This window comes from Candoia aspera, chromosome 2, assembly GCF_035149785.1.
Source record: "Candoia aspera isolate rCanAsp1 chromosome 2, rCanAsp1.hap2, whole genome shotgun sequence".
Classification (NCBI taxonomy): domain Eukaryota; kingdom Metazoa; phylum Chordata; class Lepidosauria; order Squamata; family Boidae; genus Candoia; species Candoia aspera.
This window is the reverse complement of record NC_086154.1, coordinates 96,127,778-96,153,234: the sequence shown is the minus strand read 5'-3', so window position 1 is coordinate 96,153,234 and position 25,457 is coordinate 96,127,778. Positions and strand designations below refer to the sequence as shown.

The following is a 25,457-nucleotide window of genomic DNA, read 5'->3' as shown; positions in this document are numbered from 1 at the left end:
ATGGGGAAAAGGTAGTTCCTCAGGTTCATTTTTTCTTAACTAAAATATTGTTTATTTTATTCATAAATGAGGTCAGGCTGCTGTTTACAAATGTTAAGAAAAAACATAATGTCTGCATCCTTACAATTCATGTATGAAAGTTGTTGACTCAAATCTTAGCTCACAAACTATTTGAGTAGCTTCAGGCAAGCCACTCAATCTCAGTTTAAGTTACTGAGAGAAGTAAACAGTAATTTCAGTGAGGTATCTTAAATTGTTTTGAAGCAATTAAGAAACCCCTACAGAAATATAAAGAATTATTTACTCCTCTCAAATATGTATCAGATTTGATTTTTTTCTTTTAAAAAAATCAGATTTTTTTCTGGAAGAAAGGTATTCAAATGTTCACAAAGCAAAAAAAGGCTGAAAGGAAGAGGCCATATTATTACAAGTCCCAAGATACTTTGCTTAAAAAACAACCATTTTTCTAGTAGTCAGCATTATATTTCAATATCTAAGATGTATTTTTATATAATGCTAAAGAAAAAGATGGGAAAAGTTTGCATGTTGTTCCTTTCCCTGTGGTTTGAATTTTGACATCTCCCTCTGGTCCTGTGATGTACATACAGTTGGCAGTTTAAAAGGAAGTAGTGTCCTGATATTCTAATACATTATGTGAGATTTGCACAGATATGTGGCAGTAGATTGGGCAACTGGAAATCACTCAAACATTTGGATGAAAACGATAGAATAAACACATGCAGAAATTTAATTGCATTGCCATATAGTTGTATTCCCACTCTTTTCCTCCTAGTTGTATACTATGACCAACACCAAAACACATGGTTGCAGAAACATCTTATTGCAAAGATTTTAATCGATTAATGTCAAAGCAGAGTGGAAACACCCCTTGCCACAGAAAGCATTCAAATTCTTCGTCAAAGCTCTAGCAGAATTCTCAAAAGGATTTTTTTTTAAATGTTTAGGGAGAAAAAAAAGATATCTAAATACTAAATGCAGAAAACATGATTCCAAACTTGTTTTGATATAAATCATGCTATTTTCAACTGTACTTACTCTTGTAATCATATTGGAATCTTGAATGTCATTGTTTTTAAATATAAAACATATTACAAGGAAGTGCTTTGGCATTAAACGTAGTGTGTGCCTTGTGTGTGTGTGCCTTCAAATCAGTTTTTGACACCTGGAGACTGCCTGGACAAGTCCCTGCAGTTTTCTTGGCAAGGTTTTTCAGAAGTGGCTTGCCCTTGCCTCCTTCCTAGGGCTGAGAGAGAGGGACTGGCCCAAGGTCACCCAGTTGGCTTCATGCCTAAGGCAGGACTAGAACTCAAGGTCTCCTGGTTTCTAGCCTGATGCCTTAACCACTAGACCAAACTGGCTCTCAAACTTAGCTTAAGGAGTCACTGCTGGTCACATAAAAAATCAGCAGTCACTTCTCTGATGGCACTGCTTCCGGAGAATTAAATCTACCTTCCCCAACCTGGTGTCCTTCAGATATGTTAGACTTCCATAATTCCCAGACAAAATGCATGTGTGGCTGTTAAAATCCAATACATCCAGATTGCAATCTGATAGGTACCAGATTAGAGAAGGCTAATTTTTTATCTTTCTTGTTAATACAAACTTGTTTTTAAATGAGATGGATTACTAAATAGTTTTTTTTTTTTTTTAATTATATCCAGCTTTCATACACCCACTAAAGTTCATGGATATGCCAAATGCTAAGTCATTGCATGAACAAGGTAGAGAGCCTTCTCTGCCATTGCCCCCACCCTATTGTCATGAGCACTGATGGTGAGCAGGAGGGGGCCCCTATTCAGGGGGGAAAACGCATGCATAGTAGTGAGGAGTTGAGCAGCCATTCAAAGAGACACAGAACAGACCCGCCTTGACTTTTGGGGTTTATCTGTCTGGATTTTTCCCACGCTTCTTCAGTTTGTTAGGATTTTCTGTCTAACGTAGCAGTAATAAAACACTAGAGACTTATTCCTTGTCTCAGCGTGGTTCCTGACTGTTAGGACACCTATAGAACATTCTTCCTCCAGAGATGAGGCAGGCCCCCACTCTCCTGGCCTTCCGGAAAGGAGTGAAGACCTGGCTCTGCCATCTCGCGTGGGGTGGGAGGGGGCGTAACCAACCCTGGGGATGGTTAGCACCCTGAAGAACCTCCCATAAACTAAGAACTTTTTAGCACCTATATCTTGGATTATATTTTTGTTTATGGTTGTATTGTATTGTATTTTAATGATTATTTATTCTGGTTTTATTTTGCTTTTATTATAACCCACCCAGAGTCGCTCTTTGAGTGAGATGGGCATTAACTAAATTTGAAATATAAATAAAAGATAAAATTACTACACACACACACAAAACAATAAGATTTCTGTTTTTTGATGGTTCTTTCTATATATAAAAGTATATTTTCTGTTTTTACAAGGCAAAGTATATAGGTGGATGCTGTGAGGATTTTACACTGTTTTGTCACTCACCTTAGTGTTCTGTGGCAAACACGAATCTGATAATCTACAGTTATTTGCTGTAAAATGATGGTGTGTGTGTGTGTTTCTGTCTGTATGTTTCAGGATTTAGGGACAAGATGGGTCAAGAGATGCTAAATTCTTTCTTGGCTTTTCTCTAATGCTTCAATTTCAAATTATTCCCAGGTGTGTGTTTTCAGTATCATGTTGGGAAATACAAATGAAGTGGACATTCAAGGACAGATGAAAAGGTAGAGGAAGAATTAAGAAAACATTTTCTTGACACTTCACACACACAAAAAAAATCTCCCCATCCCAAGGATGAATATACATATTACTGTTTTGTAACAAGAAAGCATCTTTGCTGCAGAGCTCTTAATATTATCTTGCAATTTGATGACACCAAACCATTCTCCAACATTCTGCCACAGTGTAATTCTGATGCCTATTTTCAGCTGTTACATATATATTTTGGTGTGCTACTGCTATTTTGCAAATCCACTTATTGGGTGATAAGAACCATTTAAAAGACAAAAGAGGCATCACCTTCTAATCTGTTTTTACTCCCTTTAAAACATTATTTATATACTAGCACAGAAAAACTAATATTTTGGAAGCAAGTTGCAATACTGTAGCTAAAAAGTAAAGATGAGAAATAGTATTCTCTCAACCTCAATGGTTAAGCAAAGATCTTTATATGGAGTTATGTATGTCTGTAAAAATGTTTCTTGAATAAAGCTACTTGTCTTGTTGGTGGTTAAGGCATTCAGTTTTGCTACAAGACCTATACTAGCCTTCCTCAACCTAGTGCCTTCCTGGCAAGTTGGACTGCAGATGCCATGATGACCTTAAGATTATGGGAGTTTAATGCCAACAGTTTTGAAGAGCACCAGGTTGAGGAAAGCTGGCAAACACTATCCACAACCCACATGGAAAAAGTAAAACTAGAGAAACAAAGGGGGAGGGGAATCAGCCATGTAGAATACTGCTGTTCAAAATGTTTGATGCTGACCTGAGACCATAGAGAACTGTCCCATCTGGATGTAAACGGATCATTCTGTTCTTCACAGTGACACCATGTACAAATGACTTCTTATCATTCAGGAAGTAGGTATCAGGAACCCAAAGCTGATCTGCTACTCTATTGTCCAGTGTAAGATTTAAAGGTATTACATTATACGAAAGCCTCTTATCCCTCCATGCTTGTTGAAAGTACATTGTCAAGGTATAGTCCTGAAATGATAGAAGAGAGAGGGAAAAATAGGTTGAAAATTGGTTTTACTATTCCTTCTTATGCTACTTGAAATAAGCAAACCAAACCAAAGGGTACTCTTCCAAATGACCACCATTATCTACAGTATAAAATGTATAGGTATCTGAAGGATTCTGTATACTGTTTTATCCTCTAAAATAGAAAGTATAAAACTATTTGTCACCAGATTCTATCAACAATAAGATAACCTTATATTTTTTAAAACCTAATTACAAAAGAAAGCATGGAATATTGGATATACAGTATCATATAAACAATTACCCATAAGTATTGCTTGCTCTTTAAGAACCAACACTATTTGATTAAAGTTTGGAAATGTAATTTTCTAGATATTAATAACAGTATTTTATCTAACTATTCACATGAACCTAATACAAAATTGCACTTAGCACAATCAAGGAAACACATTATAACTGAGAAGGTTGTCTATATAAAGAATATTTTCAGGCTTCTGACAGAAACAAAGATTTCGTTTCAATGTATTCAAAAAGATACATTGCATAACTGGAGATTATGTGAATTAAAATTCAACACATCTAAAAAGCACCAAATTGGAGAAGGCTTCATTAGACAAAAAGAGCAGCTCTTTTTGATATTCCTTGAACTCTGGAGATGTGGTTATCTTTGTAAATTAAGTCTGTTCTTCTGGGAACATCCATTCAGCCCACGAAGGATGCTGGGAAAGTAAGACACAGTATCCTATGATGAGTTATTCCTTTAGGCATCAGGACCTCCAGATGAGGCCTCTACCACAGTTGTACAACACTGATATGTATTGCTTAATCACTCAGTATTTCATGATTCCCAGTTGAATATAACAGCCCGAACCACTGAAAAATGTTATATTTTAATACAGATTAAAGGTTTAATCAAGCAACTGATTTAAATCATTTGCCTAGATACTTTGCAATCCACAGGACTGAGATTCCCAAAAGATCTGTGGATATTTCAGGAAAACAGATGGCAATTTTGTTAAGGCCCTAGTTTCACTGTGGCATTCACTGACACTATTGCTCCAGATTGCCCTCCATAGCTATGGGAAGCCTGGAAAATTGCTTGGCTTTATGAGCAGCACCAGACAATAAAGAGAATTGGCAACTGGCTAGAGTGAACACAAAATAATCTCGCAGAAAATATATCCAAGCATAGATGGGCTATATAACTATGCCTATCTTGTGGTAAGGATGCAGTCAGAGGGTTTGTTTCTCCACCATTACTGCATTTCAGTGAATCACCTAGCAGAGCTTTCTCAGATGTTGGGCAGTCTGCTCAAAGCTATCCCAGAGGTGAACTCAGCTGACCACTCAGCAACCTGCAATAACAAATTTGTAAAGAACACTGAAAATATGTTGTTTGCATCCGCTTCAGATTAGACATTGTAGTTATGCTGAGTTTATGGGGAGCAGCTTAGCCACAGATTATGGGAACAATTTTGGTTTGGGAGGCTGAGAAAATCGGCAACATTTTCAAAATGTGTCGTCTGGTAAAGATCTTCAGTGAGGGTAACTAAAGTTGTTTCATATAAAGAGGCATGACAGATTTATACCCACTGGCCTCTGTTGAAGAGGTCCTTAATGGACAGTGTGATTTTCAATATCTACTACCATTTGCAAATTTTTCTTTCTTAGGAATGGTGATAGAGAGGATATCTTATCCAATTCCAAATGTATGTGGGAAAAGTGAACTATCTAGACCAATCTGGGTCTGCTTCAGGCCTGGATATAGAACTAAAATGATCCTGGAATCTCTGACTGAGAGAACCAATTTGACATGGTGGCTTAAGGTATCAGGGTACAAACTGGGAGACTGAGTTCTAGTCCTGCCTTGGGCATAAAGCCACTTTGGGCTAGTCATTCTGTCTCAGCTCTAGGAAAAGGGTAAGGCAAACCACTGCTGAAAATGCTGCCACAAAAACTGCAGGGACTTGTCCAGGCAGTCACTAGGAGACAAGAGTGACTTGAATGCAGAAAACAAAACAGAAACCCTGACTGAAGTCCATTATCAAGTGACAAAAATGGGGGAATATCATGTGTTGATCTTATTAGCATTCTCAGCAAATTTGGCTGCCACTGATCACTGGAGATTGCTGGAACAGCTCAGCTGGTTGTGAATTGGCTACAAGTGTTCTATAGTGGTTATACTCCTCTTTTCAGGACTGTTATTCAAGAGAGTGGGAGATTTCCATTTAGTCCATGACTCTTGCATTGTGAACCCAACAGGATTGTATTCTTTCTGCACAACTTTTTAATATTTACATCAAAGTTAAATGACCAGAGGTAGACACTCCAGATGTCGTGCTAGATTTTTTAAAAAATAAATAAAAAAAAAAACATTTTTTTTTCAGTGTAAAAAGTGAGGTGGGGAGGTAAGGCTTGGTGAGCCTTAAGCCTTAACTTGGTGAGCACTAAGAGAGGCATTTGTAGTCACATTAGAGAACTGAAATCAAACATGGAAAAGACCTTCAGAATGCCAAATTTATTTTATTTGCATAATACAGTGCTCATATTTTTCAGTAAGTCGTTCCTGGAATCCACAAACCCAAATTCTCTAATAAGCACAATGTTGGAGAAACAAACTTCTTTCTTCAACTACCAGACATGTTTAGCTACTGGAGGGCTTGTAAAAGCTGATTTTAATTTAGCTTACTTTAATTATACAAATCTAGCAGTAGAGGATCAGTGGAAAGAAGCACCCTACAGTTAAGGGATTTCTGGGCAGTCACATTTGTTTGGAACTTGGGATGCAGTTGAAGAAATGTGGTACAATTTTGTCTTTTAAGTTCACAAATATGGAAGTCCAATTTGTTCTGAAGATTTCTGCAACAATCAAAATGCAGCCCACTGTGTACTTTGAAGCAGAGAAGGAGAGAATGAGAAATAACAAAGATCATTTTGACTTAAACTTAGTTCATAGGTGAGGAACTTATCATCACGAATGCTGACCCCCAATCATCTAGGACTTTATAAGTAAGAAAATCAACACCTTCACTCTGTGGTAGAAACTAATGGAAATCTCTGAAATACACACCACAAAAGTAATTTGCATGCAGGGATTTGCACCAGCATCAGTTTCTGAACACTCTTCAAATGCAGCTTCCTGCAAAGCATATTGTAATAATCTAAATGGGAAGAGATTGATGCATTAATATGGCAAGATCTGCCCTCTCCAGGAAAGGATGTAATTATACTTCAGCCAAAGCTGGACTACAACAGTGATCCAGTTGTGTACCTGATTCTTCATTGAAGGCTATGGCCCAACATTACTGATCTTGAGAACTTATGTTTTTCTGAAGTAATGCAGTTCAAGACTTCCAAAGGATATCCACAACTTCCTTGGTGTGTGATAAAAAGAGTAGTGCATCATCAGCATAAATATGACTCTAGCACAGTTCATGCATGATCTTTCCCAAAATGAATAGATCCAGACATCCATCTTGCCCTGTTGCAGTTCACAAACCACAATGACTAAGGATACCTCTCCCTCAAACCAGATCTTAACTCATCAACGTTAACCAAGAAAAAACCCAGAAGTCTTTACTGCAACTTTGTTATAATGTTATTATCTTTGTCATATGATTAGATTTAAAGAAGGAGGAATAGGAAATTATAAAAAAATTGATGAAAAAGGAAATAGTGGATTCTTCTCTGCATGCAAACAAATATTTAGTGGTTTCTTGACATTGGAAAAAAATATTTTGAAGATCATCTACATTTACACTGTAAAAAAGAACTTTCAAAACACACAGTCTAGTTGTAGATAAAGTTATTAATATTCCCTTGAATAACTAAATGCAACATAATTATGGGCAGTATTAACAAATTCCACATTTTAAAAAAAATGTGTTCTCTTATGTTTTTAAGGATCATCTAATTCATTTGCCTAACTTTTGAAAACATATATCCTGCCTTAAATTTTTTTAAAAGTGTAATAATGCAATAATTGTTTCCTTACAACTACCATCAACATTATATAAAGGAATAGCATGCATTAGACCAACTGACAAAAGTGAATTCATGCATGCAGTGTACTCCTAGAAGCATTATTTACCTAAAAAGCAATGTCTGTCAGGTTAGGTTTCACATATTGCTGATTATAGAGAGGATTATTCTAGAATCGTAGCTATAACTCTACAACAAAAGTGTAATTTCAGTTCTAATCCTTCACCTCTCAATGAGGAAAAAATTCCATCCTGATATTATTCTAGAATTTCAGGTTAAAAACATTATTAAATATCTCCATCTACTTTTGATTGCACTTTGCTCATTGTCCAGAGAATGTTAGCTAATAAGTGGGTAAAATTTTATAAGAAACTAAAATAGTTTGTAAACAGTATTTTTTGTACTTAGTGAGATTTCTGCTGGATAAAATACTTTTTCTCAATGACAATTGGTAGCATTGTGCAAAATGTTCTGAGCTTTTAACAGCTATTAGTATTCTGTCACTGAAATAAAGCTCGTGTGTACAGAGAATTTAATTTCAAGGTCATAACAGAACACATTTACATCCAGAGAATGTTGTTTTGAGATCATAACAAAATCCCCTGTTTAGTTCCAACATTAGAAGATAATGGCTGTTTCAAGCAGTAGTGTCTTCAGAGTTCTAGACATAAAAAATAAATTTGACATTGGCCATTTAAATGTTCCATACTTGAAATGGAACTTTATGTTCAAGAGTTTGTTTTGAGACTAGAACTAAATACTTGAGCCATTTTGAGTTTTGTTCTGATGGAAAACAAAACAACCAACTGGGATTATTCTAGCAAAACATTTCAAGTGGGAACCTTTGTTCATAGCTCAAAACCAAACACATTTTCCATTTTGTGCATATCTTTAACAATCTCCTTTTGTAGCAGTTGTTGAATGATCCAAAGAAACAGACCAATTGCTTAGCTTAGCGCTAGGTGCAGAAGGAACTGTATCTAAGGAAAGCAGAGCCATGAAAGAGGGGAAAACCTTAGAATAAATGACTTCAGAACTCAATTAAACAACATTAATTTTCTGAAAACTGAATTCATTTTCTGAAAACATAACACATGCTGGGTAAACTTTGAGGGCAGAATGAACAATGCAAATAAATTAATCTGAAACACATCATACATTGCCTTTCAGACAATTCCTTTTAGTGAAAATCAATCATGTAATTCTAAAAAATACAAATTTTAAAATGTTAGCACTCCACCAGTTGCTGCTGACCCAAAGAACAATGAAGCCATTCCCTGTCCTTCTTTTCTTAAATCCAGACAAGCCAACCATTGAACTGAGCAGGATAAAATATCTGATGTCATGTTTTACTGCACTGTTTTTGTTCTTCAGAAATCCTCCTTTCCTAACAGATTATTCAGAAAGTATTTCTTTGCATTTATTTCCAGTTACCTTCTTCTGAGAAGCTTCCATCTACAAAACTTTATTTGAAAGCACAAACAGCATCTAACACAATTATCAGATATTCAACCTTTAAGGTTAACAACTACGTGCCTGCAGCAATTTTTAAAGCTAACATGCTATGCCTTTTGCTGTATGGTGTGCAGCGCTACACTTACAGGGACATCCATGCATTGGAGTCTTTTCCATCTAAATTTCTAAGATTCCTATTTTGAATACCCTGCTTTGTTAATGCTCTCTTTCTGAAATGCACTTTGCTGCTGCATTTCAGTGAAGGCTCAATTATAAATCTGCCAGTTGAAGTATTGACTTAAACAAACCTGAGAGGGCAGTGGGTGGCGGAATGCAAATCTTTAGCCCTATTAGTTTTGACAGACAGATACCAGTCTCCTTGCAAGAAAGAAATAACGGATGACTGGCTCATTGATGACTTATCCCCCAGTCTGTATCCATGTTAGCCTTGGATGAAGCCTGGAGAGAGCTCAAGCAGAGAATTTTAGATCTTGATTAACAAAGAGATAGAACCAAATTTTCAAATCTCTGCTACAGTGAGCTCATACATCCTCCTTTTACTATTCCCAAATGTTTGTCTCATTTACTAGTCCCACCTCATAAGACAGCCTTCACACTGGCACATCTGGATACTCTCTGCTCAGTGGTATTTTTCCCTCAATGGTAGGCACAAGAGTGTTTATGTATTTGCTCAGACTTTGAAAATGAGATACTAGCTCATGTACATTCCCAATCTACCATCCTTGGAGGTAGAGTTAATCTCCCCTCTTGTTATAAACTATTCAGAGGTCCTGTCATATGGCAATTGGTCACCACTACCTACTAAACAATCAGGAAATCTCTTGCCAAAATTTGGTATCATAGCAATAACAATTAGTACTTGGATGTGATAGCTTCTCGAGGTGTGTTTAGTTCGGGTACTAATAGGCTTTTATTGAACATCTGTACTATGTTTTTTTCTCTCTCTCAACTTCTGTGTCTTTGATCTATGACTGTATATTTTAATAAACTTGAAATTTTCTTTGCTACCTGTTGTACTTTTTTTTATTGTGCCACAAGAAGGTTTCTATTTTTAATAACTATTAAATTGTGTGACTATTGGTATTACAATCAGAACATTTTTGGAAATCTCTTATTTATTTATTAGATTTATATCCTTCCCCTTTTTTTGTTCATATTTTCTCTACAACAACAACCCAGTAAGATGGGTTGGGATGAGAAAGAATGATTGCTCCAAGTCACTGTATGCCTTTTATTTTTAGAAGAACATTTAATTGCTGATACCCTGTGAGGTTGTTTGGGCTGAGGCAGAGTGACTGGCCCAAAGTCACCCAACTGGCTTTCATGCCTAAGTCTCCTGGTTTCTAGGCCAGCACCTTAACCACTGCACCAAACTGGCTCTTCTAATAATAAGCAATGAATGAAGTTGGAGTAGAATATGTCGCCTTATTCAAAATTCAGTAATCTCCTTCTTCTGACTCTAATCCCAGCCAACATTTGAGGAATAATGTTTTTTCCAACAATGAGTAAAAGAACGGCTGAGGATGTTGGTATCCCATATCACTTTCTGTGTACAAAGTTGTTCTTAGTATACTACTATCAACAGTCTTAAGAACATATTATATAACTTTTGGTAACACCAATTTTGATACATCTGACAACTTGACATGATTTGTCAGGAAAAGGCACAGTCATTTTGTATTGAGTCAACTCAATGATCCACTTAGTTGAGCATTATTTACTCTAGGCTGCTCTTCAGGATTTTCTAGCCCCACCTGAAAAGGCCAAAGAATAGACCTGGGATTTTCTGCCTACAGGGCTCTGTCTATAACTGCAGACTATCTGTTCACTGGTGAAAATTTCATTGATGGAGAATAGCAGTGGATGTCTGTTGTAGAGGATGCCTTTTACATGGTGATAGAGAAGATGGAGAAGATGGACCTTGTTGACCAAGATTTAAAGCTCACATTACTTTACACTGTTGAACAGTGCTTTTTCCATCCACCCACATAAAATATCTGTATTACTAGATTTTGTTTTATTGCAGGAATATTTGTGGAAGTAACAGCATGTTTGTTCCTCATCTGTAGGTTTTGGCTTAGCTGTACATTTAACAATTCTGGTCAGGGAAAATACAGATTAAGGGATTGGTAGCCATTTTGAGTGCAGTCTTGGTGGGAAAGATAGATTAGATAGATATAGATATCTATATCTATAGATATATTTCTGTTTTTCTTCAACTGGGAGTTGTTGCTTAATACATAGTAGCTTGTAGCCCACTCCTGCATCTGTTCCCTAGATAAACAAAAATGACTCAGGTATTTTTGCAAGATTTTACAACACCAAATTTTATATGTGTAAATTGTAAATCTTTATAACACCAAAGAAAACACTAATTTCTGAGCAAATGTGTGCACTTGCCATATTGCAAATCCAAATATCATTTTCTGAGAGAGAGAAAGATCACATCAGGAAGAAAAGAGAAAGAAAAATGTATAGCCTTGATGAACTCCTAAAAAATGGCATGGCTAAATCATCTTCAATCACCCTAACATTTCCCTTAAGAAATCATCATTCTACATTATAACACACTAGATTATTTTGCAAGGTTTTTATATAGCTCTCTTCTCTCTTTGGACATCCTGTACTCTGGGATAATTCACACAATGTTAAACTGTCTGCATGTACTGGAAATATTTTTAAAAGTTACCAATATTTCAAAAGAACATCTAAGTTGGAAATACTAAAAATTCCTATCACATGGTTTGTAACTTTTCTAAGTGAGTAGACAGTAAAACTTCTGTATGAACAATCTAGATTATAGAGCTATTTTTTTAAAAAGGCATTAAGCATTTCCAGCTAGAGATTATTATTTTTAAATTCTTGTTCCAGAGAGTGTGTCAGTCAATTACAAGTTTGACAGCACACCTTCCGAGACTGATTAATTTACTGACAATTATTCTTGCAAATATATACAGAGACAAACTAAATTAAAAACAACAGACACAACTACATCAATAGACTAAGAAGATAGGGCAAGAATTTGGAGTTTCAGTTGATGTTCTCATCCATCCTTCCATAAACTGAAAAATGAAAGAATTCTGAAAGTGAATGACTAGCTATGCAAATGGTGTCAGTATGAGAGATTTAATTTCTGGGACCATTGTCTGAATTATTAGGATGATTGACTGCTAGAATGGGATGGATTGCATCTCAGAAAAACTGGTAAAAATCTATCTGGCCAAAAAAATGGTGAACTTGATGAGAATTTTAAACTGACTCATTGAATGAGAGCCCTGAAGTAAGGATCTCAGGTAAAAACAAGCATTGTAGAAGGAAGTTGGATTATAGTTCTAATGGGGTCTAATGGTGACAAACCAGAAAGAGTACTGGATCATAGCATTATTTATTAATGCTTAGAGTATGGAAATAAACAATATGAACTTAAACTCCAGACAAAGGCAAACAGGTACATCAGAGACTTGGTGAGATGTGTTGATTTATAGCAACTGACTGATACTACTTATTCAAAAGCAATAGAAACAATAAAAAGGGAGTAATTATACTGCATGCTAAGGAAACCTATGAACTTTGTGAGAATATAGTGCACAACTGAAGAAGACAACTTATTACATGGAGAAAACAGATACATACGATTATATATTTTTTTAAAAGTGGTAGTTCTTGGTAGCTCTTAAATGAAGGTGGTTATATCTTGGAACTGAATTTTTTTAAAGCTACATTGTAAAGGTGCATTATTATATTAGTGAATAATGAAATTAAATAGGGACAAATGCGATTTTTTTTCTTTTAAGAAAAATAAATCAAATTGAATGGAGAATCCTTGGCTTGACATTGGTAGAGGTGAAATTATCTTGATACTGAAGTTGATCATAAACTGAATATGAATCTGCATTACAACATAACTTCAAAAAATGTAAAAACAAATATATTCACTGCATCCTGTGGTGGCAAGACCTTACCTTAAATACATTATCCAGTTTGGGGCATGATACTAAGATTATTTCAAACAAATTGGAGTGCCCATTTCAGAGAAAGACAGGCAGCAAATATACTTAGGAAACTGAAGTCTATGTGGAAGAACTGAGGGAACTGGATATACTTAGAGTTAAGAAGATCAAGCTATATAAATTAGGCTTTCTGTCTGCAGACAGTAGAACTGAATGCATGATGCCTGCAAGAAGCCAATGTGATCTGAATGATCTCAACTTAATCGTAGCCTCACATTGTGAACATTCTGAATAAGGCTTGAATGTGCATACATGGCAGTTTTCAGGCATCCCAACAGTTATCCCACAAAAGAAGGCCATACCCTTTACTATGTTCCACAATGCAAGACATGGAATACAGGTTTATGGTTAGAGGAAGACTTTCTGGTTGGATGCTAGAAAAAAGCTTCTTAAGAGTAAGAGCAGTTCAAAAATAGAACCAATTACCCAGATAGAAGATACATTCCCTATCTCTGAAGCTGCTGAGGAAAATGTTGAATGGCCATCTGTGACAAAATGCTTTAATTCGGATTACTGTCATAAGCAGGGGACTGGGTTCTGTTGCCTAAATAACCCTTCAAACTTTATGAGTCTCTGCCAGAATGACTTTCCTTAATCAATTCACCTTGGCTAAAATTTATGCATATCAGTCTTTCTCCCCAAAATAACATTCCAAGTTATCAGCCTTCTCTGCAATATGATAGCCTGACAAAGGGATATTATCCAGTTGGTTCATTCTGGTTCAGGTGAATCAACTGTTCATTTTTTCCTTGATAGTGCTAGATCAGGACTAGCAGCCACCTGATAGTGATGCCAAGACTGCATAACTTACTGCCACCTCAGCCCTCCCACACCCTAAGCCTTCATCCCTAACAAGGAGCAACACACTCACAGTGGCTCCATTTCCACCACCCCCAATTCTGGTCTTGGGAAGCCATTTAATGCATGGAAGAACCTAGTTCAGTTGAGGGAAGGGAAGTATTCAGTTATAGAAAAATTGGATTTTGACATAGATTCTGCTGCTGGGCAAATTATAGGACCATTTTAACAAGGAAAAAGAAGGTAAATTCATGTTAACCAAAGTTTTGAAATTCCTTTCAGGGATTTTTTTCCCCTCACTGTGCCACCAGCCAGGAGGACAAATTTAGCATACCATGGGAATCAAGTTATTGCCTGCACTTGTTCAATGCTTCCTATCAACTCCTTCTGGACATATCAAACCTCAAGCTAATCTCCCCCTCAAGATAAAAATTTTAAAAAAGTGGAAAAGCTGCACTTTCTCTATAAAGAAGGAACCAGTTGTCTCCTAGTTTAAATAACAGCCCAGCCTAGACTATACCTGAATTGTACCAGAATTCTTGAACAGTAGTAGCACTACAGAGACAGGATTTTTTACACTTTTTAAAGAGAACAAACGTGTCCATGTTTACACTATTTGTGTTTCTTGCTCAGACGGTGATGTCTTGAGTACACCAGTGTGAAGAGTAAGAATGTATGCATGAGTAAGACAGGAACTAAAATTACTTTCAATTATTTATATGAGTTCCTCCCTTGAATTTGCAGCTTTATATTTATTTTCATTATTACAACTCAAAGGATTTGAGTACACATAAAACTACTGCAGAAGAATATTGCTTTTATTTAAGGTCATGACAAACTAGAAGCAATGATTTTCTCTGCATTAAGACTGGTTCTGATAAAAAAACTGGTCAAAAAGCAGAAAATTTAAGTGCTTTACTAGCTCAGAGTATTTCTGTCTACAGTTGGTAGACAAGAGACATTCATGTTGATTTGAGAATTCTCAGACTGATTGCATCGTAACCTACATGTCACATAAATCCAAGGCTCAAAGGGTGCATTTTACTTTAAATATTAACACTGTACTACATCTAATGCAACATTTAATGATATACTTCCCTTCAAGCCTGTAGGCAGGAATTAAGTCTTCCTTTTAATGTACTATATTAACTTGCAATGGTGCTGATTAGGAGTATATGCATCCTAGAATTAAATCCATCCACTCTTAGCAATCATAAAAGCCCTCCAAATTAAGTCTCTGCTTGTAGATAAGCTTTTTCAGCTGTTTTCCTAAAATTTAGTTTCCACCAGCATGTGTGGGAGGAAAGCATGGGAGGAGGGGGCCTGGGGGGTGGGGGTTAGGTACCATCAAGAGGGAAGACTCTTCCTGCAGTCAGTTTTTCTCTTTTCTTTTTGCAGAGTATGCTTGGGAGAGACAGAATTACAGAGTACTGACAGGAAAGCATTCAGAGTGGTCACACTTTTTCAAACTTGCTGAAAACCTTAAGCCTCACTTGAACTGAGTTGAGGGTGTTCATCTCTAATTTAAAGGTGTCATTCTGCTATGCCACTACAAAGATGAGAAAAACACTTGGGCTGGATAATGCTTCAGATTCATGCTTCAGAATATAGCATTTGCTTTTTCGTGTGATTGTAATGGCCATATGATAACAAATGTCCCTGAAATTTAGGGAAAGGACCAAACCATCTCATAACAGGGTGGATTTGATTTAAATCACTAGCCAAAGAGATTCAGTGTAATAATTAAATCACAATTTATTCACTAGTGTGGAAGATCTCATAATCAGTGTTTCTTTTAATTTTTGCTGCTTGATATAACACCTATTCCTCAGTGCTTAAATACAGAATTCAGAATTAGAAAGCACATATCATATAAAGCAATTATTTAGTCAGATTTTGTTCAGATTGTCTTCAAAATGAAATGGTCTTCATTACAAGCAAGCAGAGACATACTGATGACATCATTAGAAGCTGAGAGACTTCCAGTTCAATGAATTATTGAGAATTTGGAAGATGTTTTTGCCATGATACCCTAGGAGAATCATTTTCTTTGATCTGCCAAGCTTTTTTCAACAAAGAATAGATTTTTATGAAAAATAAAAAGCACAAGGAAATACATTTTGAGTGAATTACTTTATTCATAAACCTTTTAAAAATTAATTTCTGCTAAATCATAAAAACTTCAAATATTGGCTGAATAGTTCAGCTTTATTTTCTTCTTTATTCAAAATCTGGAAAAGACAAGCTGTTTTTTTTCAGTTCCCAATGTATTTCTCAGTTTTAAAATAATCACTCCAAAGGATGAAAATTCTTTTTTTTAAAATAATCAGAAAGTACTGCTTTTAGTACTTCAGTGATGTTAAAGAGACTTCCATCAGCTCACCACTGTGATTTTCTTGAAAACATCACCAACAAACATATTTATTAAATGGAGTAACCTTTATCCTGAAATTTATCATAACTGTTGTCGTAGAATGATGGTTGTTGGATGTTCACATCATTAGCAATTCCTCCTACTCGGCAGTTATGAACCAACCTTGTTACCAACTACTGAGAATTCTGGAAAGAAAGTGTTGGAGACATTGCTTGTTCTGTTTGTATTTTCATGGCCATAATTTAACTTTTTCATTGTCTATTCCTTTTTTTCAGATTACATCCAATTCCTTCCAAACTTCAACAGCATTAAAAATAAAAGTTTTTTTGTTTGCCCCTTATTCAAGGTTGCGGAGTAGGCTTTAGGACAGTTATCAAACATTCAATTTTTCTTTTTAGCCTCACACTGGGAACTTTGGCCCTGACACTTCCATCTGTTTCTTCATCATCTTGTTTACCAATTGCCATCAACAGTGGAGTTCTTGATACAGCACTTCAAAGGGTCAACTAGTGTTCCATTAGGTATCTTGTGGGATTTATTAGTTCTTCCTGTTTCATTTGGAGCAGCTACTACAAAGTGATTATTGCAAAGATACTTTGCAATGTTATATTACCCTTCTTCTTGGGGATGTTTCTATCAAGTTTGGGGACTTTTCCAACTTTCTTTTCATCTTGGATACATTGGCAGCATTACTGTATACACTGCTTTCTAGGTATTTGAAATTCTTCTGATTTTGTTAGAGCTTTAACAGCTACTTCTAAATATTTAATGGTGTGTGAATTTCCCAATGTATTGTTTCATTAAGGAGGCAATCTCTTCTTCTATTCATCCAAAAGCACATGTGACAAAATCATGGTGGCTCACCATAAAAGTTCAAGTTAACTGTTTCTGCAAATGTTTTAGTTTTGTTCTTTTACCTAGCAACTTCTCTGGCTGGACAACATCCTGGTTGCAGCAACTGAACTATATCAATGAAATGTGCATTCTCAATGTATGGGAAGGTATGTTGTTATTTTTTCTCCTCATAATTGCTGTAATCTATTTTTTATGACAAGGCTATATATGCTTATTTCTTCATGGTTCAGCTACTTTTCTTTCTGATATACATGATGTGCCGGGATCACTGCTATTAGATAACTCTGAAATGGTTAGACACTGATGATGGCACTGCAGGTGGTACAGGTCGTTCAGCTTCAGCGTCGTGTATTTTGAAGATGGCTCTACCTAATAAAAGAAGTCAATGGGGTTAGTGTACCTACTGCTTGTTTAGTGTCATGAATGTGTGTACTGATAAAAATGGAACACCAAAAGGAATATCTGCCTTTTAAGCTGCAATAAACTGTGAGATTACTGTTTCCTAAATGAAAAACTTTGTACTTCTCTGATTCTGTTACATGTATTTATTTATTTATTTGATTTCTATAGCCGCCCATCTCAGCAAGTGACTCTGGGCAGCTTACAACAATAGTAGTAATTTAGTCCATTTCTCTAAATTATCAGACCGTTTGAATTTCATTTCTGTTTTCTAGATGTTAGCTATCCCACCAATGTTGTGTTGTCTGAAAATTCAGTAAGTATTTCCTCCACCTCTTCATCAAAACCATTAATAAAAACATTAATACGAGTATGTACTCATACTTATAATAGGAAGGCAACATACTGTAACATTTCTGCTTTTATTTAACGAGAGTGCATATTTATACAGTGCAAATCTTTTAGAACAAAGAAGTGTTCCAAGAAAATAAATACAAACACATTAAATACCTAATCATTTATTAAGCTTAAATATCCCACAATCAGAATGGCACTGATTATGTGCCTCCAGGTAGTAGCAACTCTTACTGACCACATAGATACATTTTCTCCAGGACTGTCTGTTTCCCACCTGATCCTTCTGATCTTCCAACACTTCATTCATTCAGTTGTAATTGAGTCCATCCAGCTTGTCATCCTCTTTTCTCATTCCTTCCATCTTTCCATCTTTTCTAGCTTGTCTTCCTCTTTTTTCATTCCTTCCATCTTTCCCAGCATGATAGACTTCTCAAGAGAGGTAGTTCCAAGATATGATAATTTGAGCCTTGTCACCTGCACCTCAAGTGAGAACTTTGGATGGATTTGTTCTATGACCCATTTATTTCTTTTCTTGGCTATCCATGGTTCTCAGGAGTTGTAATGGTATTGAGAAAGACCTTGAGAAATGGGGTGAAGAAATGCTGCCTAGGGAACTGTCAGATAAGAGAAGGCATAGCCCTCAGCTGCATAATGGATGAAGAAAAAGGCTCAGAGGGGTCCTCCCTAACTTCTCAGGCTGTAAAGAAGATGGTGGCAGATTTGTACTTTCAGACTTGCAAGATTAATGTCAGCCTTCCCAGATAGAACAGACAGGAAACACAACCAGATGGGCTAATTCTACTTTATTGTAAGGCTACATTAACAGAATCTTGTGGGGAAGATGCCCTTGCCTGGCCCAAATACAAACATATCCTGCACACTCCACTTTTCTTTCCTTATGTTTTTAAAATCCTACTCAATTCCTTCTCACTTCCTAGACTGATGAACAGGAACAGGGAGACAGACTCAGATACTTCAACCTCTCTACAGGTGAAGGCTGTACCAATCAAAGCACTGCATCACCTTTTTGTGTTCTCACAATGCCATGGGGGTACCATGCAGCTTGAGGAGCAAAACTAGTTAAGGCCAGTGTGTGACAGTTTTGCAGCATTTCTTCTAGGGCTGCAAGCAAGAACTCATCCCTGGTGCTGTCTCCAAAATACTCAGATTTCATTCCTTCTGCCAGGGGAAAGGCACAATGTTGACATATCATTCTCCCCCAGTTCTATCAAAAATCAGCTTTCCTGCAAGCTTGCATCATGCAAGTTGTTGTTGTTTAAAAAAATGTTTTGTTCCTTGCAATAAAAAGAAGCTGCAAGAAGGGAAGAATAACGTATGGAGCAGGGTGCTGACTAATTGCTGTGTTAGCTTGTTTGCCACTGGTGATCCCAAAGAGGGGAAAGGTGAGGACAACATGAAAATGCTGCTCAGAATTGCCAGTAGATGTGTGGAAGAGGCTTCTGACATGCAGATAAATAGAACAGGGGAAAGATAGAACCTCAGCTGAATTTTTAAAACTAATATATATATATATATATATATATATATATATATATATATATATATATGTCTGTCTGTCTGTCTGTCTGTCTGTCTGTCTGTCTGTCTGTCTGTCTGTCTGTCTGTCTGTGTTTGTGTGGCACTGAGTCCAGGGGCTCTGCAGTTCTTGGAATCCTGAATCTACACTTAATGGCATTAGTGGCTTGTTTTCAGAACTCATATTTTCCTCATTTGGTTCATCTGCCAATCTTTATTCCTCATTATTAGCAAGGTGAAGTATATACAGTACAATTGAAAAAGTCCTCTACTCTTTCCTTGGTAACATTTTCTTTCATTTATTAGTTTCCATGTTTTTGCTTACACCATACCTCAATTCATTAGGGACCTGTCATTCCTCTTCTCTGTTAAGCAGTATGTACACAGATCGAATAATAAAAACAACAAAAACAGCAAAAAAACAACAACAACCAATGTAATGAAGCATCTAATTGATTACCCACATCATTAATAAACATGACATTGCAAATTTCTTTCTGTAGACCTTTCTTCCTCCAGTCATATGCTAAACTTCCCATAATCTTTACTAGAATGGTTTAATGCATAGCAGCAATGAAATACAGAAACCTGAACAACTTACAAGGGAAGCCTACTTTACTATATTCTGTTTACTGCCATAGTAAAAAGAGAAGCAAAAAGTTATCTATGTACAGTATCTCTCATACTCCTTTTAAAATGTGAAGTGATTGACAGGTTGTCAAAACCGTGTTATTCCAGATGAAATAACTTCTCAAATGTTTCATACTGTAGCAACTGTATGTATGTATGTATGTATGTATGTATGTATGTATGTATGTATGTATACCAGTTAAAAGATCCTAGAGGAAGAAAAAAAAAAAAGGAAGCATTGGAAAAATAATATACTGGCCATGCCAGCTGGAATAATTTAGAGAGGTTTTCTTACTTGGTGATTCACTACAAAGATAGTAAGATCTACTTCTCATTCTTTTTTCAACTGATAAAAAAGAAGTTGTGGAAAATCCAAACCATTATGAGTTTGCAGGGATAGATTTAGTAAAGTGAAGGCACAGTCCATAGAAGTCAGAAAGATTCTCATGGTTAGCAACTAGGAGAAAGCTATTTCTGTACAGGATCACATTATTTTGGAAGGATTGCATTTGCAGAAACTTGGTAAAGTTTCAAAAGTGGTTGCAGTAACAGGAGTACTTTTCCTAACTTTGACAGCTGGACTAAGTGTACCACTAGCTGGAAATGGTATACCTAGCCTCAGTGATTCATGCTTTAGTCATTTCCTCTTTAGGCAACTGAAATCTGCTTTACCTGATGCTGTCCTTGAAAAGGGTTTTCCAGTCGTACAAATACTGCGTCCAAATTGCTTTCAGGTATGAGTTTTACAGAAAATGTTATACCAAACTACTAGTTTTCAGTCTGCTTTCTGTTGCAACCCACAGTACAGTGTTTAATCTATAAAGCTCTAACAGTTTGGAGGTCAGAGTATATACAAGTCATCTTTACTCATACAAATTGTCCTGTAGTTTATGGTTTTCTTTAATAGTTCAGTTAAAAAAAAACAAAAACCAAGGCAGTATATATTGGTAGGAATAGCTGAGCAGAGCCTTCTTTGTAGTAAAATCCCAACTGTGAAATTCCCTCTATTGGAAAATGAGACATTTTTTCTTCCTTTCAGCTTTCGTAATTAATTTCTGCTTTGGGGGGGATTTAATTATAATTCTGCTCTCAAGTTGACTTGTTGAATTTGTTTTGATCTCTTTTTTCTCCATCACTACATAGCCTAGCTTGGGTTGAATGGTAAGTTAGATGGTCTACTTAAAAAATTATCAATGAGCTTTCAGTAACCAACAAAAAAATTAATTATCTAAAAATATAATTATATGTTACTACCTGGGAAAGGTTGTTAATATATCCCTGTGGAAACTTACTTGGCTAAACCAAAAATATCAAGAAAATGGCACTATGTCTGGGAATTTCCCATACTTTTCCTAGGGATATCCTGATGTCAGGCCCAGCCCATTCACCCGGGAGAGTCAGACTCTATAAATGCTCAAAATTCCACAGCATGATTTCTGTTCCCAACTTTAAAGCAAGACACAAGGTTATTTAATGCACCATCTAGACCTCCTGGGAAATGGACCATAGGAACAAACTTTGAACATAAATGTGAGAATTATCATCCCATTTGAAGAATGTTATGTCTCTTCTGTATGCCTCACAACAATTATCTACCCATCTCTGCCTCTCCCACTGCTATTCAGAACTTGTTCCAAGAACTCATATTCTAATTACACAATGAGGCAGCATGAATCTGCTCACAATCCAGAAGCAATGGTGTCCTTGCCAGAGTAGTTTAGCACACCATAATCCTGAGTTAAAATGTTGTCATACCAGATTAAAGGCTATTTTACAAGGGGTCTTGACTTCTAAGGGTGGCTAATTTAAACCATCAACAGAAGCCAAAAGCCTGAAAGAGTCTGTAGAATGTTATTTTTAGTGGTTTGATCCCAAAACCCTGAGCTACCATAGAATTAACTTGCATTTAAATCTAAATATTTTAGTATGCTATGCTGTGGGAACATGGATAATTATGCCAGTTCCAATCCTATGTTGAAAAGGAATGTAAGGAGGCGCTTTCCCAACTTTGTACCCTCCAATTACATTAAACTTCAATTCCCAAAATTCGCAGTAAGCATAGACATTAGAATTTCAGAGGTTCAAATCCAGTATCTCTCAAGAGAATCAAGTTATAGAAGACTCTTTTACAAGAACTTGAAATCAAATACCTTGCCTGAATGATTAGTTGGAGCAATCTGATGGCCATATTAGGGCTGTGAACATCATCTACTGTGGATCATCATTGTGCAGACCTGGATTATGCCAATGGGATTATGCTTGTATCCTGCAGAGTATATTTTTTATATGCAACACAATCCAAAAAATGATTTCTGTGCTGTTTGCCCTTAGTGACCTGAAGTGGAGGAGTTCTGAATAAAAGGTAGTGTATATTCAACCCCATTTACAGCTAATTTCATCTAAGTATATTTGCTTTCATTTAGTTGACATGAACACTCTGAGCACATCACTACATGAAACATAGACAGGGAAGCAATAGGAATGTTTATTGGGAAGCAATAGGAATGACTGTTCCTTTTATGTTATGGTGGCAACCATTCAAAACCCATTGAACCAAGCTGATAATTGATTAGAAATGATGAGAGGAGAGGAGATTATTGCTGGTAAAGCTTGAATTACTGAATAGCCTTTTACTTTTTCCTCTCTCTTTTTAAAACAAACATCAAACAGAAGTTTATTCTAGTGTTAAAAGAGTACTGGCAACTATTTTGGCTTGCTGTCTGAAGCACTATAAAGGAGCTAAAAAGTTTGATTACAGACCCACAAGAAAAATAAATATGTATCCTATAGAAAATAATGCTAGTGCTATGGAATCTTCAAGTCTCTGAAATCCCATAATCATAATGTGCATATACAGAGCTAAAAACTACAGCAGGTTATGAAAAACATCAAGCCTAAGGCAACTAAAATAAAACACATTTATGGCAGTTTGCAATGAAATCCTTTAGAGGTGAGTGGCTAACACAGATATGTAACTAGTATATGCAATGCAAAAATAGATTTTCTTAAACATGAAGGCAAATATTCTTTTTTAAATAAGAATTTTATTAAGTTTAGAGCAAAGATAAAAACTACAAAAAAGCAAAAAACTATAAAAAGAAAAAAACTAAAAAGGTGTAGAAACACCAGAATATATTTTTTTAAAAGATTACGTAAAGAGATGACTTCTGACTTCAAACATCAGGAATATACAATTTTCCATAATTAATCCCTTGCTCTAGCTTAAACCAAAATCACATTATTTCTATAAATCATTCCATTTGCACATTATAAAAATCATTAAATACAATTGCTCCCTCCCCTTATATTAAAAGAAAAAGAAAATATATAAACCTCCTAAACAACTCCCCCACCAAAGACACTTATTTCCTTCCTGCCACTATTCTATACATTTCTGTCCACTATACTAAGGATCAAACTAAAAAGCATATAAATGTTCTGCCCTTATAATTAATACTACTACAATTATAACCATCTTAATCATATTAAACCTAAATCCAAGCATTTATTATTTACCTTATTAATCTTAATTCAAATCCTTACAGATGAATGACATCAGACATACCTTAAAAGCATTCCAGATGTACATTCTCAAAGCCTTACCCCACTTCAAAATAGACCAAAGCAGTAACGTATCTCCACAATAAACCCAAGGCATTTTTCACAGAGCGATCAAAGAGCCCAACTGCTCTCCTCAAGAACTCTGACTTCTCAGCAGAAAACCACCCGTAGATAACAACCCCTTCCTTCCTATAACATTCCATCAGAAAGATGATTCCCTTTATAATTTGCAATTCAGTCTGTCCCTTTAATTTCTTCAAGTCGACTGCCTGGTCATCTGGCAATTCAGCAAAAGCCTCAATCTCGCTGTTAGTAGAGACATTCCTGTTATCGTTAAATTACACAACATACCTAACCAGATGACACATTTTAGAACTAATGTTTTCCACAATGTCCTGAATATCTTGCATAATAAGTTGACAAGAATCCAAAAGGATCTGTCTGAAGTCTCGATGGAACTCTGAGGAAGTCTGCTTGAGATCTTCCATGTCTCATGCAGAAAATTATGGTGCCTCCTAGGTACTTAACCAGCAAAAGTAGAAGAAACGGAAAGTTTTCAGAATGTGTTTACAATAGTGAGAGTCTGGTAACAGGCAGTTTCCCAGGAAAAGTAGCAACAGAAAGCTGAAGGTTCAAAACAGCAGATTCAACGTGTAAAAAACTATTAAAATCTTTAAATTCAGTACAAAGATAATAACAGAGAGACAAATAATTACTTCCAGTCCTCCTTAATATTTAGATAGGAAACAAGTGGAAACTTAAAAAGATGTTTTAAAAAAATTAATCCCCAAAATAATGATAAGCACAAGCATCTCTTCTCCTTGCTGTAGAAAGCCTCTCTTAGGGTACATAAACTTAAAAAGATAAAAACTGGGTGGTTTGCAAATGAGGTGGCTGGTCTGTGTGTCCCTTTAAGGCTACAGCATGGCTTGGAAATGGTGATGCCCCAGCCTCCCAGCAGCATTTACCAGATTAGCACATACGTTGTTTACGATCCTCTGGCTGCAAGTCGCCATTCTGGAGGGCAAATGGGATGATTCTGAGCATTTTTTGTCTGTGAAAATGCTCCAGGGCTTCAGGAAAAACTTGCCTGAACCCCCCAAGAAAACGCCACATTGTCAGTTCTGCCCACAGAGCCTGTGAGCACTGTATGACAACTGTATGGAAGCTGTGTGCCATTGCCTTCTTTTGAGAATGTGTTTAAAACTTCCCAGCTGGAACTTCCTGATCTCCTATCCAAGCACTCACCAAGCCTAATCCTACTTAATTTTTTCAAGGCTAGCCAAGATCAGTTAGATGCTTCTGATATAGGCAATCAGAAAATTAAACTTTTTAATTTCCTTTTCAGGTTATTATGATGCATGAAAAAGTAAATCTTAAAATTTAATTCAAAGTACTTGACGTGACCTTTAAAGCATAGATATGCATTGTTTGAAGGAAACGTGGGCATTGTTTATTGCTACAGAGTTTTCTACTTTGTCTCCCCCACATTCTTAGAAATACACTGAAAGACCGCAGAATGTCTTGGAGAACATATCTTTCAAGCAATTACAGTATACGCTGGGCCCTTTTCTTTCCCAGAAAGACACAGCAGAAACTGATGTATGTTATACAGCAGGAGGGCACATGTGTATACACATAAATACTGGTGCCTGTATCACAAGTTTCATTTTATTTTGCTGCCTCGGTGGATGATCACAAGTAAAGTGTGATAATGGGAGAACAGAAAAGCAGATTGCATAGAAATTCCTAAATTAAGATATAATATAAAAT

General features: G+C 36.1%; 1 protein-coding gene across 2 annotated transcripts in view; it reads right to left on the bottom strand.

Annotated features, from left to right (window-relative positions):
• Positions 1-25,457, bottom strand: part of GABRB2 (gamma-aminobutyric acid type A receptor subunit beta2) — a 128,520-nt gene that overhangs the window by 89,551 nt on the left and 13,512 nt on the right. For both annotated transcript variants that reach the window (XM_063292462.1, XM_063292463.1), the window contains exon 4: positions 3,490-3,710. In XM_063292462.1, coding sequence (XP_063148532.1) covers positions 3,490-3,710 — 221 coding nt within the window. The remainder of the gene's footprint in view (positions 1-3,489; positions 3,711-25,457) is intronic.